The sequence below is a fragment of the Anguilla rostrata genome, chromosome 17 (assembly GCF_018555375.3).
Source record: "Anguilla rostrata isolate EN2019 chromosome 17, ASM1855537v3, whole genome shotgun sequence".
Lineage (NCBI taxonomy): Eukaryota > Metazoa > Chordata > Actinopteri > Anguilliformes > Anguillidae > Anguilla > Anguilla rostrata.
Genome location: NC_057949.1, coordinates 8845395 through 8861583, shown reverse-complemented (window position 1 = coordinate 8861583; position 16189 = coordinate 8845395). Strand labels below are relative to the sequence as shown.

Sequence of the window (16189 nt, the reverse complement as noted above, 5' to 3'; positions counted from 1 at the left end):
GTTTATGTCCAATCCCTTTGAATAGTACAGGCTTTGTGTACCAATGTGCAACTGTCATGTGGGCCTCAATGACACAACACATATGAATACATATTCAGGAGAATAGGTCATTCAGCCCATCTAGGCTTCCCATTTACTTACAGTCTAAGGAGTATCCAGCACTGCATCAGGCCTGGGCACTTCAAGGATCTCTCCCTACACATAACCTCTCATAGAAACACCTATAGAGATTAAAACCATGTTAATCTCCCTTCTCCCCTCCCCTCCCCTCCCCCTCCAGAAATGCCAGCGCCGGCCTTGGAGCCAGACGTCCAGATGGCCGAGGAGGAGGAGGAGGAGCCAGAGGAGCAGGCCCCGCCCACTTGCCCCAAAGAGCCCAGCCCGGACGGGTACATCACGGGGCACGAGCTGTTCGGCTATGTGGGCATCGAGGCCGTGCTGGACCAGATGAGGCGAAAGGCCATGAAGACGGGCTTTGAGTTTAACATAATGGTTGTAGGTAAGCAAGCATCACCCGGGCAACGGGGGCGGGGTTTCATAGATGGGTCACACTGATACCATGTCTCTTTCCCTCTCTACACATGGGACCACACTGGACATGGTCCCCTGGCTCTCTCTCTCTCTCACTTATTATGCAAATCCAACAAAACAGATAAGACAGCTCAAAATTCTTTCACATGTGAACAAATGTGGTGATATTCAAAATTAAATGCATTTAGTGTGTGTGTGCGCGAATGTGGATGAGGGGATTCTTCTCACTGATAAGCGAAGCGAAGTCAGGAGTCTGGCGCAAGCACGTTTGTGAGCGCGGGCGTGTATGTTTGTGTATATGTGTGTATGTGTGTATTTGTGTGCGTTTTGTGTGTGTGCGGGACGGATTTTTGTGTCTGCTGCCTGACGTTCACAGAGGGGGCGAAGCAGCGGCCTCTGGCATGGGCCGCGGCTTCCCGCAGGGGCGGCTGAAGGAAAGCCGTAGCTTCTCGGAGAGGAAGCGCGGGGACAGGTGAACAGGAAACGCCGTGCCCCGTTACTGGGGGGGGGGCGGAGCCACCTTTGGCCTCACTCGGGCAGGGGAGTGAAAAGAACAACGGTGACGCTGACGGCTATAAAAGCCTCGGCTGCACTTTTCGGATCATCCTTTTATCGCCGCTAGCGACATCCTGCATCGGATGGGAGTACTTCCCTTTTGTTTGCGAAAACAGTCATTAACAGCCAGCGATCAGCTGCTTCAGCTCAGTCACCACCTGTTACATGTAAACAGAGGAGCCATTTAATTCAAGAGCTCTTAAATCTCCTTTTAACGATGTCCTGCTAAGCATTCTGCAGTTACTACGTAACAAATACATAGAATTAGAATTCATTTTCGAAAGATTCTATTTACCTTGAGTGCCAAATTGTCACTAATGGGTTACATTAACGGTGCCTTTCTGCGGACCACCTAATCCATCACAATTGGGCATTACAATGAAAAAGAAAAATGTCCTTTAAGAAGTACTACTTTTACTGTGACTATTACTGTTACTACAACAAGTGCTACTACCTCAACTACTAATCATTACCATTACCATGCATTTATGACACTGTTGAACAGAATGCCAGATTGTGGTGCGGTGCTGGTTTTCAGTTAGATGCCATGGGCCACGGAGAGAGCCATATTGTGCATGACTCGAGGCTACAGTGCAGTTTAAGCCTGCGGTTATTAAGGGTGAACAGACAGAACAGACCCAGAAATACACACTGCAGAGTAATCCTGTTCCTGGAACCAACTGCCCATGACTATGGTTGCCAAGTCCACATTATGAAACTCAGGACCCTGGTTTTCCAGTGCTGTGCATGCCAGGCTAAATAAGATGAGCCCTTCTTAAGAGGATCAACAACACCAGGTCCTTTTCTTTAAGTTTGGGGGGTAATCAATTTCAGTAACTGACATTTAAATTGTTTCTGGCTACCCAGGGTGATTTAAACCTTGGGAAAACGTCTGCCTGGACGTGCCAAGAATTTATATCAGTCAGTCGGTCAAGGGCCAATGACTTGTGCTTGCTATATGCAGCAGAACACTTTCCCTGGAGTTTTTAAATGCTGATGTCTCCCGAATTTATTTAAATGAATTGAGTTCATTTAAGTTCAAATTTGATTCAACGCATTTTAGATGCATTTCAAAGCAAACAAAACCTTAGCTGTCCGTTAACAGCGTGTGAAAAGTGCTTTGATTCTTTAAGTTACAAGACGCTGGTCTTTGGAGTCGTGTAAAATCCTTCAGGGCCCCGAAGCAGTCTGTCAACAAACATTTTCTGTGCATTCCTTCTCCCCACGAGCTCTTGGGGTTATTCACACGCTGTAATCTTGGAGTGCTACAGCTGCTGCAGCTCAATGAGAATATCCCCGTCTCCCTGCCTCATGATCAGTCTCTGTACAGGCACTCTCTACATCTCCTCCTGTCAAACGCACTCCATGTTTCTCTCTCACACACCACATACCACACACACACTCATACACCGACACAGAAAAACACATACACACTTTCTGTTTAAGGTAGGAAGTGCAGGAAACCAATGTAGGAATTCCAGGAACTTCAGCAAATTCAGTCCCTGGAATCTCTGTGCCTCAGGTGTTCGTTATCACTTGCCACCCCCCCCTCCCACCCCCCTTCACCCTCCAACAATGCATCTCCTCCCTCCTGAGTTTTCCAAGAACATTCTTCCATACCATCTTTCACTTTCTCCCTCTCTTCCCCCTCTCTCAGTATCCAAATCCCCCCATCCCCTGGCCGTAAGGAGCAGGAACCCTTTCCGTCTCCCAGGCTGAGGCGCTCTGTATTTCTCGTACTGCACTGAGTGCTGAATCCGCATTCAGAGATCAACAATGGCTTCACAACTGCGCCGGCAGCTGCGCGCTGTGGTCACGGCTTAAACCTGATTAAGACTTTAATAAACTGGGGTTACAGTACGTCCCTACTGCAGGACAGGTGGCGAGGGTCCCCTTGTGTACATTAGCAATGATGTGTGAAGGATAATTGGTCAGAGTTGCAGTCAGAGGTCACTGCTGAACCGGCCAAAATGCAGATTCCACTTCCCCAATGAGCATCACCTTCTGCTCCATTCAGTTTGAGTGAAGAACACTTTTTCCATAAAATCCCTGGTGATGCAGTGATGTGTTGTTAGTCTCTGCATTTGCATAACTGTAAATTATTACTGCACACGGTTGATTTTAATTTGAAGTTAAGAGGCTAATTAATGTCTGCATAAAGTTCAGCCAGTGTTTCTGCATGGGGGGCACACAGCAATCAAGTAGAAATGATGCATTACTATCAAGCAGCAATTATTAGGTTTAATAATGTTATGCACTGGCTACACGCCAATGTTGTCTGAGCAACAGAATATATTGTAGTACACTGTTTACACTTCATCTCATAGCTACAACTAATGATTCATAACAGTTGTTTCTTGGGGGAAAAACAGCAACAACAGAAACAGCACTGAATTTCATTATTGTAATCTCGAATCAGGTCTGCAATTTCACAATTCAATCAGCTGAACCATCCGCAGACACGATGAGCTCAGGTTTTTTTTGATAGGAAAGAACTACAAAGACACAGGAAGTTGGGAATTGTCAACAGGAAGTGGTCAGCATCCTAGTCTTTCAGCTGAAATTCTGTACAGGGAGGAAAGCTGGAAAGTGGGAGGGGAGAGTCAGAACAAATAAAGAACGCCCATAACACTAAACACCGTGCAAGCCCTTATTGATTAAGCACCTCCAACTAGTGTGGCTTATATGGAAACACTTGAGCTTTTTATCCCATTCATCTCTTTTTTATCTCATGGATAAGGCTACGATATTAGGATAAGTGAAACCTTTTCCCAGATCATGGTAAATGGTAAATGGACTCTATTTATATAGCGCTTTTATCCAAAGCGCTTTACAATTGATGCCTCTCATTCGCCAGAGCAGTTAGGGGTTAGGGGTTAGGTGTCTTGCTCAAGGAAACTTCGACATGCCCAGGGTGGGGTTTGAACCGGCAACCCTCCGACTGCCAGACAATCGGTCATACCTCTTGAGCTGTCGCCCCTTAGATCAGCACTTATTCTCTGAGATGCTTCACAAATAGCTTTTATAAATAGACTATACACACACCTGTCAATCAGACCTGGGACAAATCATTTAAAAAATATAACACGGTCTGTAAAATGAGATGCAATATAGCAATCAATGAATTAAATGTAAGCCTTCCTCCTTGTCCAAAAAGCTAGGTTCCTCACAGTGAAAGATGTCATTCTTGGCGACACTCCATAACATGGAATTTTTGGTACATACAGAACTGTATAGGCACTGGCACTAAACACACACCTGTCAGACCTGCGACAAATAATTTAACAAAAAGTATATTATTTTAGATAAAATACTTGGCCCAGGGCATCGGTACTGTGCACGCCAAGGAAGGAAACCAAACCATGAAGCCATCATCGTGTACCATAAAAGGTTTTCCTTCAATCAGACCTCAACAATTTGTCATTGTCGAGGGTTTCATTCAGTCGTGCCTTCCCTCCATGTTTGATTGGCCAAAGTCAAAGATCAACCATCTTTTATTGGCTATCCTCAAAGAACAGCAAGCATCTCCATGCTTGCTTGGCTAACCTCAAAGCCAGCTCATAAAATAAAATAAAATAAAAACAAATATTTATGGGTTGTTAATTATTGCACATCCACGCATCTGGCAAGTTCTGTGGTGATTGACATAGTTTGTCAAAGGCAGGAGAAATTCCTTTATTTAAAAAAATGTATTTAACTGGACTTTGAGATGAGGTTAGGAAACATTCATAGCATCGAAGTCGCTTTGATGTTTTATTATGACATTAACCGTAATAGTATAGTTCCTACACACTGCACCGCTCTTTGTTGTGATATTTTTAATGGGTTTTATAGGCTTCCTGCCTCGATTGGAGGGTTCCGGTCAATTGCGTTGTTTGTGCTTGACGTCGATGTTTCAGGGAATAAGCACGGTGAGCGGTGTGCTCCAGTCGAGTCATTAGCAAGAGCAGGAGTTTGGCCAAATGCAGTTTTTGGCTCACTTCCCAACCTCCACCCAGACCCCTGTCTCCCCATTACCCCTCCAGTTACAAGCCAACCCAGAAAATAAATGCACATTTCTGCTTGACTGTATATAATTTTTTTTTTTTTATAGGATCACGCAACTACATTCTTATGACTTCTCTCCACCACTTTACAAGGGGCGTCAACATCGCAAGACTATTTTTGCTTGTAGTTACTTCCAGCAGTACCACTGGCTCAAGGACAAAAACTCCCAATGAACGGGTGTTAACACACAAGGTTTTACTAGGAGCAGGTGAGCGTACTCAACGGACATTTCAGACAGCTGGGTTCAACCCTGACCTTCACCTGGCCCTAGCAAAACCTCGAATGGCTTAAACCGGTATTCATTAGGAGTGCCGTTTCCATCGCTGCTGGACGCACCCATGATCCTCCAAACCACAGGACCCACTGCAGACTCACGGCTGTCCTCCGCAGTGCCTGCGAACGTGTTCGTTTTGCCTTTGTAATGTACGCAAGTCAAACCTGCCTGTCTCATTTTCTCAGGGCAGAGCGGCCTGGGCAAGTCGACGCTGGTGAACACGCTCTTCAAGTCCAAAGTGAGCCGCAAGTCCTGCACGCCCAACTACGAGGACAAGATCTCCAAGACGGTGAACCTGCAGTCCGTCAGCCACGGTGAGACCCGCCGAATCACAATCACAGGAGAGTGCGTTAGAGATGGGATCAAGAAGGACTCCCAAACAGCAGCTAGTATGAGCGGTTTTTCAACCCCTCTCCAAGCAAAGACGACCCAGTTGGGTCAGTTTTATCAGTGCCTCTGAGCCGACATCAACTTTGCCTTCAGAAAGCCAAAGGGCAATGGGACTGCCTCAGCAATGGCCCAAAAAACATCATCCAAGTGGGTTTTCTCTTTGGGGAACCAAGATGTGATTGTTTACTGGGCTATTTGAATGTGCCATTCTTAACCACTGTGTATTTCTGACTGATCATATTAGATGCATCCAATGGTGGCATGTATGACATAAGGCCAGTTTGACCCTGCCAAAGGTTAGCCAGATTTGGCTGTATATGTAAAAAAAATTAGCTGCTGATTGATGAGCCAAAGTTGGCTCCAGTTGGCAATGACCATCACCTATCATATCCTTAAAAATGCTACATTGAACCTGTCAGGTGATGTTTACTGCAATGTCGGTTGTAAAAAGCCCGGCTTCTAGAAAAATGTGCAATAGATCAAAATGATAGTACTAGGATTGTTATTTCAATTGCAGGTTTTTGGCTGCATATGTTTGTTGACAAAACCTGGGTGTTGAGTCCTACATAAAACATCTGCTTATATCTCAAACAGCTGACTGTTCAGCTTGGTGACTGACAGTGTACTGCTCAGGTCACAAAGCAAATTTGTCATGTTCAATTACTCAAACTGAACATCTTTAGGAATGAGGCAGAGAATTTGTTTTAAAAAAATTAGATTGGAGGAAAGAAAAACCTTGTCAGCTTCAGTCGTTTGTAAAAATAAGTTATCTGCTGTTTAACTTGGAGAGGGGCCAAACAGCTTAAAGACACTGATCTGGGAACAGTAAAGCCCCTAAGAGAACTGAAGGACAGAGAATGAAGACTATCATGGGGCTCGTGCCAATTTCACCCCAGCCACCAGTGAGCTGAATTTTTCAGCAATGGCTCACGGCACACAACCTGCTTACCTCTCTGCAGACAGATATCCTTCCGCCATAAGACACTTTGCCGGAGCTATAGTCGCAGAGGTTATCCGTACAATGTCTCATCAGTATTACCTGGCTGGTGACCTGAGCAACATTTTTTTAAAAATAGCCCAGCATGTAACTGTAAGAATCCTCACCTTTCAAAAATGACATTGCTTCCTTTTCTATAAATTAGTACACAGACACACCCACACCTACAGTTTTGATTGCTCTGCACGTACAATAAAACACTTTTTTCTCAGAACCTCCAGCGATTAGGAAATGCAATGGACTGAAGGAAAGCAGGAGCTGACCGTCTAAATTGGTCTGCAAAATTTGTGGTCCATGGTTGCGTCACCCAGACAGGTCAAATGGGGAGAAGTCCACAGAGCACCCCAGGGGAAGTTTCACGCTTTAAAGCGATCATACACGGTTTATCATTCTTCCATGCTGGTGCGATGCTTTGAGCCGCACGTACCCTCAGCTCCCCTGCACCCCCCCCCTCCCCACCCCAAACATAGGCTGGGGGCTCTTGACACCCAAGGCGCCATCATGCTCAGCTGGAAAGAGGCATTAAGGTCATTGCCATGACGAAGCTAAACTTAAACGTCTTCCTCAGACTGTTTAAATAGGGGCCATGTTTGGTCACATACAGTACGTCCCACTCTGCTGTGTGTAGCAGCTCTGCGTGCATTCATGCCTCCCTTCCCAGAACGACTGAGAAGACCCCAAAAAGAAAAAAAGAAAAAAACTTTAAAATGGTAGCTTTCTTTTTATTTGTTTATATTTTATGGTTTTGGAGCCAAGCAGTCGTGCGATAAGGTCAGGCCAGTCTAATTGTGCATGCTTGTAGACCGTTTCTGTATTCAGTATTTTTGAGGTGTAAGACGAAACGAACCAAATGCCTGGCTGAGAGTCGTATTCCCTGAACAATCAACCCCCTACCCCACCCCATCCTCTCCCTCGCTGCCTTCATGATTCAGCTTTGTTTCCTTAATCCTGCTAAATCTGGTATTGTTGGCTGCGGGCCTTGTGTCAAAGGGAAATTATCATTGCAGTTTCTTTCCTGTCATTTTTCGCACAGCGGCTATATTCACCAGGCTAATTGCAATAATCTCTGATGTTCTCGTTTGAGATTTTTTCCACCGCATACAAGATCTGTGCCATGTGTTTTGTGTGTGCACGTGTGTGTGATGTACCCCATTTGTTTAAAAGGAATCTAGGGCTTTACCCGGAAGGATTTACATTCTAGTGTACAATGATTATTTAGGCTGTAGGCCTACATCTAAACTGGAGCTGCAGTTCACTTGAAGTGTCCAGAAGGTAAGAAAACCCAGTGGAAGTGTTCTGTTGGACGGGGGGTACTGTCCGTGAGAAAAGCACACGGTACCACTTTAGAATGAAGGCCATTTTGCCAGGGGTCACATGACTTCCTGAGTCGTCACCCCAGGAAACTGGAGAGTGCCCTCACTGCCTTCCCACTTGAGCACAATGTAAACAATGTCCTCAAACGGAAACCAAATATTATTTTTTATGAATGCGAAATTTGTGAAAATCTCACGTTCCAAAGCAAACATTTTCATCATTATACTCATAAAAATATCAGTCAAAATGAATGACAAACATAGTCAAGCAACTATAGCTTGTGCAAGTGTATATACAAGCAATGAAATAATAGTACTTGTTTATTGGAAGGCACTTGAATAAATTGTTCAAAGACATTAGCAATGGAAGAAAAAAAGGTGTAAATGTTCATGGAGATTTGCTACTTAAAAACAAATGGCTTAGCAGTTAGGTATAACTTAGGCTTGTGTCCTCGTACATGGCCAAAAAAAAACCAAAAAACCTCAGCTCAGCTGTTCTGCCAGTGCGCATGCATGGCCCAGCAACCATTCACCTATTGGACTGCTGTTGGCAACAGCTGTCGGCATGACAGCGGCATGCAAATTGGTGCTACAGCGGCAGAGCCGTTCACCAACTCTTTAGCCCTATTTTAACATCTGGTCCTCATCTCTGCTGCCTCACCTTGACTGTCTGCTAGCGGAGCGCTGAACCCCTGGCAGGCCCCGCAGCCCTGCAGATGGTGGGCTGCTGGAGGGCCACTGTACGCTGGCTAGCAGAGTTCACACCGGCCTTCAAAGAGCTGGGTTGGAAATCAAGTACCAGGAAAAGAGGTTTACGCGGTCAGAGCCAACAGGCTGGAGCAGAGACTGAAATATGGGAAGCAGGCTGGCCGCGGAGCTGAATACCTCCTGATTTCAGCGCCCTGGAGAACCCAGAATTCGTTCCGCATGTTTGGAAAGAGAACCGATCTTTTTTAGTCTGAACGTGGACCTGCAAACTTACACAAACGAGATAAGCCTTGATTTTCAATGATCTTCGCTATGCCAAAGGTTAAATGTGTGGTCTTGGCGTTCTCAGACAATATTGCTCAGCTGAAGTACAGCATTTTTTTCCCAACCAGACCTGAGACGTGATTGTAAGTGTGAACATCTTCCAAACCTTTTGTGGCATCTTTTACCGATGGGTTAATTTTTAAAATATTAATGGGAATTTCGGCTTTATACAATTACAAAATATATATTGCATTAAATATGGTAAACTATTGAGGACAGCCAACAATACTCTTGAGGAGAGATGTTCACCAGCCCTTAAACATGGGACAAATTTCAGAGATGTACAATCAACCACTTACTGAGAACGAGTAAGAGTTTGTCTGAATAGTACTGCCACCTAGTGTCTGTTGTTTATAACACCAGGAACCAACTATTGCTAACAAAGTTTGACAGATGTGCCTAAGCCTCTCTGCCTCTATATTCCTCAACAGTCATCGAGGAGCGGGGAGTGAAGATGAAGCTAACTGTCATCGACACCCCAGGTTTCGGAGACCAGATTAACAATGAAAACTGGTAAGTGGGGGGCGATGTCAAAAATGCCCGATGGTTCTTGGCTCATTGAATAGGATTACATTTCTGCGCATTGAAACACATTGCTGTTTGCACAATTCAGAGTGATTCCGAAGAAACAAAGTAGAATCCTTATTCCTCACCAACATGTCGTCTTTCATCAGCTGGGAGCCCATAGTGGAATATATTAATGAGCAGTACGAGAAGTACTTAAAGGAGGAGCTCAACGTCAACAGGAAGAGGCGGATCCCCGACACGCGGGTCCACTGCTGCGTCTACTTCCTGCCGGCCACCGGACACTGGTAACTTGCCCCACTTCCCCTCTGGGCCACTGCAGCCAGCCGTCACGTGTGCAGCCCAACAGTCATACAGAAACGGCTTCACTGTCACCATGGTTAATCTGCAGCAGCTCTAGTGATGGGGACAGTGTATCTGACAAGTTTTCTATCTGCACAGAACATACTGAAGTGGTTCTTATTCAAGTACATTTGGAGGGCCTAAAAGTACAGTTCCACATTGCCTGCAATTAGACTCGCCGACCCTGAGGTCCACCCAAGTCCACCCAAAACCCATTTTAGCATTCAGCCTCCACACCGCACTATGAAACGGAAGGTGTCTTTATCGTCTAGCTTGCAGTCCTAATTTAAATGCTCTTGAAGGCCGAGATCCATGCGTTCTCCAACTGTTTTGCAGGTTGCGACCCCTAGACGTGGAGTTCATGAGGCGGCTTGGCCTGATCGTGAGCATCGTCCCGGTGATCGCCAAAGCAGACGCGCTCACCATCGAGGAGAGGCTGGAGTTCAAACAGAGGGTGACTCCATTAACACTGCTATTCCCCTCCAGCCACGTCTGTTAAGATGATGATGGCAATGATTATATTTGGCCATGAAAATAATGAGTGTTGGTAATGACGACGATACAATGGCGATAACCTGAAGGCCCGAATACGTGGATAGTATAATTCAGGGCAATGCTCTGTCCTGCAGAACAGGCATATGTTTCTCCTTTCTGCAATTAATACTTCCATGAAAAGCACTGCTTACGGACTCTGTACATCGTCAGCATTCCTACAGTTAAATAATGCGGAAGGTAATGAGCTGAAACAGGAACGTGAGGGGAGCGAATGCTCCAAGAAATTGTTAAAAAGTTTCATCCTCAAAAAGCATTTTTGATTTGATTTGACCGCACAGTCCGAAATACCACAAGCGGTCCATTATTTCCTAGCGAAAGCGGTTTGCGTGCAGTGGCCCGACGGGAGACGCAGGCCACGCCACCTAAAACACGGTCTGTTCAGCTCCGGCTCCGCACAGAGGAAGCCGAGCCTGGCGTCCGGCCAGCGCGTCTCAGCGGAGCGCACGCTAAGCCCTTCGCCCGGCTCTGACCTGCGACCTCCAGCAGCCAAAAAGTCTCCCGTCACTGGGGACTAATTAACTGCTTTTATGACGTGCTTGATCATTCGCTGTCCGTCCGCGAACTGGCCTCTGATTACAGTGCTGGAACTACTGACCTGAGTGGGAGGAAAGCACGCGGGATCTCGGCTGTGCTCTAAATATGAAACCGCGATGCAAATTGTTACGAGGCCCAGCAGATGTCTCTCTGAACCCCATAATCGGGGAGGGACTCTGTGCCATCAGTCACTGACTCATATGACCCAATCAAAAAGCTCTTCTCTGTAGCACAATAGCGATTGGTTCCAGCCAGTGAGTCACCAAGTGCATGCAATGGCACCACCCACTCTCCTATCAGTACAATTTGTAATACAGAACCGTATGTATATTCATCAAACTGTATGTTCACCAGATCTATGGTATCAGAATGTAAGGAGTACGAGGTCAGAAGTGCAGGCCTGTAAATTATGGCAGTGGAAATGAAGAGGGAAAGAGGTTACTAAGGCTCAGATTTGGGGGGGGGGGGGGCAAACAAAATGCTACAAAAAGTTGCTCAATCTGTTTTGGTTTTTTTGTCTCAACAGATAAGAAAGGATCTGCAGGCCAACGGGATCAGGGTGTACCCACAGACAGAGTACGATGAGACGAGAGACAGATAATGAAGACAAATGGGTAAGATGACAGATATGATGATAAATGGTAATGAATGACAGGATAATGAATGATAAAATTAGGGTAATGAATGACAGGATAATGAATGATAAAATTAGGGTAATGAATGACAGGATAATGAATGATAAAATTAGGGTAATGAATGACAGGATAATGAATGATAATTAGGTAAAACAGTAAGATGTAATAGAGAGACAGAATAATAGGAGAACAGGATAATGAATGATAAATTGGTAATACTACTTTGCACTCAGGCCACTCTGTGTTTTTTGCTACAAGGAAATAAAATTCACAGAAAGTCATTATTACACATACTCTACATACAAATAGTAAATAGTGTGTCCAATAGCAAATAATAGTCATTTATATTAAATATACTGTTATATGGGCCATTGGTTCATTGTCTTTTTCTCAAAAACATTAGATTGATCTCTAATTTTCTCATTAGGCCCTCTTTTCAGCTAACCAGCTCCTCTACTTTTCAGCTGTGGGTTACTTTCTCTGTCTTGTAGTGCTCTGACAAACTAAACAAGATTAAAACAAAACTCAAAAACTCGCTCTCTTAGTATGTGCTCCCGGCCTCGACTCCAAACTGTGGAGAGAGGAATACACCTTTAAACAGCTGGGCTGATTAGTGTACGCAGCCCAGGTGCGTGTGCTCTTTCCACCAGCCGGGGCTGCCGAGATCAATCCGCTTCTCCAGCGGACCCAATGCCACAATATGTTTTTTACATTATATATAAATTACAGTAGATACTGTATATTTGTTTTGTTTTTTTTGCCCATCTGCATCACAGTGTGTTTGTTACATTTTTAGGAAAAGATCCCTTTTGCAGTAGTGGGGACAGACAAAGAGCACCAGGTGAACGGGAACAAGGTCCTTGGCAGAAAAACAAAATGGGGAATTATAGAGGGTGAGTACTGCATGCGAAGTAAGTGCTTGACGTATATAAAACACATAAAAATATGAACAAAACAAACAAGCCTTCAGGAAGCCCTCAATGATGGGGGCCACATTCCTAACACCCTGTGAATGGGGAAATCCTAATTCATTTTGTCTTTGCAGTGGAGAATGTTGCACACTGCGAGTTTGCCAACTTAAGAGATCTGCTCATCAGGTAAGAGGCTGTTGATGGTGCTGTGTTTTTCTATTTCTAGTAGGGGCCACACACATGCATAAGGCATTCTGAATAATGTCCTACATATTATGAATTGTACTACATTATGCCTCGTAAGTTTGAAAACTTTTTTGTTCATTTTTGGACATTTTTTTTGGGAGGGGGGCATGCTGTTAAGACACTGCCCCAGTCCTTGAAGGCCCCCCTGATATTGAATCCTTACCATGCCAGTGCCGACTGTGGCCAATAGCCTGTGGCTGCTGTGTCATCTCAGCTGTGTTTCCCACTCAGCAGCCCCACAAAGGACCAGGTTTCTTTGCACAACAACCAGTCACTGGTGGGCTGGGGCCACTTTGGTTTACCCCTTTTTAAGTGCTTTTAGATCTATCTAGTGGTAGCATAGGGGTACGGTCTTACTTTGTGCGAGCTTCATCCAAGTCAGTGAGTGAGTGGGGCAACATTGTCCTTTAGTTGCTAAGCAGCAGCTCAAATGTCTTTACATTGTCAACTTTTTCTCACCAAATATATATATATATATTTAATTGGTATATTGTTTAAAATTCCTATTAATTTTCTTCTCCCCAGGTCCCACCTGCAAGACTTAAAGGACGTCACCCACAACATCCACTATGAGACCTACAGGGTCAGAAGGCTCAACGAAAGCAACCTGAATGGACTGGGGATTTCAGCTCTGAGCCCTGTGAACGGCGTGGCGGAAAAGAGCGAGCCTGAAAGCCTCTGATTTGAAGCCAGGAGTAGGCTAATAAAGCTGAGGACGTTTGTGGGAACTTCCGTCTTCTAAGGGACTGTAGTATGGACGATCCCGCTGTCAACCAATCAAAAGCGAGAGAGACTTTTATAAGCGAATTTCAATGCGTGGCATCACAATTTGATTGGGAGAGAGAGAAATCACCTGCAATATTTTCGCGTACACATTACCGCTAAATAAAGCATATTTCTTCATTATAAAGAATTAATGTATGCGCAGATATTTTTGGAGTTGTACGTGGGCTTTTACCTGGGGGGGCGATAAGGATTTCCCACGTTTGAAGAATAGGCTAAACTTTGTAGAAAATAACACTGTCAGACAAAAAAAAAAATGTAAAAGGATGCTTTGATCTCTGCGTGACTTTTTGCAGCACAGAATGGCTCACTTCCAGCTCTTTCTCCCAGTCTTCAGTCATACGGCTGTCCCTGGATTAAAGTAGGAAACTGGGACGACTTCAGAGCGCTAATGGCCGTGTAACCATCAATAACACAGACATTTACAGACAGTAATTACTGCTTTCTAATCTACATCCATTTTTTAGACACTGCGAGTGAAGTGATAGGACTTTATTTTGCCATGTTTTGCTTTTTCATCTTAAAGGGCGCCCAGGGCCTGATCGCTGAAATGTATCCTCGGTCTACATTATAATTATCATGCAGTTTATAAATTCCTGTCAGGTTCAAATGTTTTTCTTCAAAGGTATATCAAAGTGAACCCCGGTGAATGTTTTCAGTTGTGCCGTTTGGCGGTGCATACAAAGCCGTACAAATGCTTACAACGTCCAACAAAAACGCAGACTCGGGCCGGAGTTCCATTTTCACCTGGAACCACCCTTGGTGCCTTTTAAGGAGTTATCTGAAGCGGTGGCTGTTTTAACACAATTGTTCTTACGTTACCTGCTACGTAACTGATGGCTAACAGTACTTCATGGGTCGATACTTCAAAACCGGGATGTCTCAAAGAAGACATCCGAGTGTAAACACATTAATCTTATTTCCCGGTTATGTTCTTCTACAATTCGTATTCCACTCTGATAGTGTCTTTAACAAAATGAGTAGGCCTAATAGATGTCTTGTGAGGAGAGTCAAATTCCGTCCCTAGTGCCGCGTTAACGCTGTGGTAAGAACCCATCATTTTCTCAAATGATAAATTTTGGTCTTTAAATCAAATGTAGATTAAACGTATATTTTGCGACATTTGCATGTCTAACTGATTGCTTTGACAACATAAACGGAAGTTACGGCTGAAACAAAAACTGAGTAGCCTATACATGGGCACACAGGGCACCTCCAAAGGACGGAGTTTGGCACCCCAGGCTTGCATGCATTGACTTAATATTGTCTGTTCATGGGGAGGCGCAACTAAATACTTCACCCTGTAGATCTGAACAGAAAAGGTATAGTCCACTTACAAATAAACCGTTTCTGAAGTGCGAGTGCATTGACTAATGTCAATTTCGTTGCCGAATTCATAGCTAATGCCAAATGAAAATATCCAGCTAACTTAGTTGTGGTAAATGTCGGGCTAGAATTGTGGCCTGACACAGCCACCAGCCTAAAGATGTATCAACAATCAGAAAAATACACAACCAGTAAAAGTGCGTCCAGTTGGAAACTCCAACAATGTAAAAATAATAATAATAACGTTACGTTTCCAGTTCAGATGCATAAGTTGCATTATTTATCTTTATCTTAAGTTTGTTTAACAAAAGACAATGTTTGTCAGAGCAATAATAATCGACACCTTACCTGTTTGAGTCGACAGAAAATCAGTGTGAGTGTTGACGGAGGGTCACAGCTGGTTTCATTAAGGTTGAGTTAGGTGTTCTGGGAAATTATGTTTTGAGTCTAAAAGTATACTGTTCTAACTTCTAAGGCTGTTGTAGGCAATGAATGTCTGTAAATATTTAATGGATTTCCCTGTTAGTAATTACTTCAAATATCAATTAAACAATGACCACTTGCAACTTGGGCTCCTTTTGGGTCGGCATGTGCTTCAGTTCATCCACCTTAATTAATTGAGTGTATTAAAAAGTATACGGCGTAGTTGCAAGTTGAAAGCCTTAAAGTCTGAAACAAAAGCGCCATCTTGAGGCCAGGGTAGAAAAGTACACTCACAATCACTGCCCTAACAAAAAGATGCTCTGAATTTAAACTGATTATGAACGTTGCACCATATGACTGGCCACAAACCTGTGAGGATTACAAGGCATTTTATATTGCAGCCTACAACAGTCTCTGACATATATATATATATATACATACATTTGCATACGGTGGAGGTTGATATATTTGACAATAAATGCATTTTATCTTCACATTACTAAAATAGGCATTTGTTACATATAAATCTTACAGCATATATTAAGAGATAAGGACTGGCCAAAAAGATAGCTGTTCCATGTTATACTATCTTATTTCTGATTCAATTTTAAGTGTATTTACAATTAAGCACTTCTGGCTCCTCGTTTCTGATAAAATAACCTACTCAATCGTGCCATATACATTATAGCTCCAGTGCTAACTCACCCGCTCATGTTGTGACACTGTCCCTGCCTTACAGGCAATGGTGCCTCTTGCATATCACATCGGGA

The 16189-nt window shown here is 44.1% G+C and overlaps 1 protein-coding gene and 1 pseudogene across 1 annotated transcript in view; one reads left to right on the top strand and one right to left on the bottom strand.

Annotated features, from left to right (window-relative positions):
- Positions 1-15031, top strand: part of LOC135243597 (septin-9-like) — a 65581-nt gene extending 50550 nt beyond the window's left edge. The window contains exons 3-12 of the mRNA XM_064315545.1: positions 281-499; positions 5593-5721; positions 9571-9652; positions 9814-9951; positions 10343-10460; positions 11622-11688; positions 11744-11772; positions 12527-12623; positions 12776-12827; positions 13413-15031. Coding sequence (XP_064171615.1) covers positions 281-499; positions 5593-5721; positions 9571-9652; positions 9814-9951; positions 10343-10460; positions 11622-11688; positions 11744-11772; positions 12527-12623; positions 12776-12827; positions 13413-13569 — 1088 coding nt within the window. The 3' untranslated portion in view covers positions 13570-15031. The remainder of the gene's footprint in view (positions 1-280; positions 500-5592; positions 5722-9570; positions 9653-9813; positions 9952-10342; positions 10461-11621; positions 11689-11743; positions 11773-12526; positions 12624-12775; positions 12828-13412) is intronic.
- Positions 1-15698, bottom strand: part of LOC135244062 (cytoplasmic phosphatidylinositol transfer protein 1-like) — a 91535-nt pseudogene extending 75837 nt beyond the window's left edge.
- Positions 15699-16189: the final 491 nt, after the last annotated feature.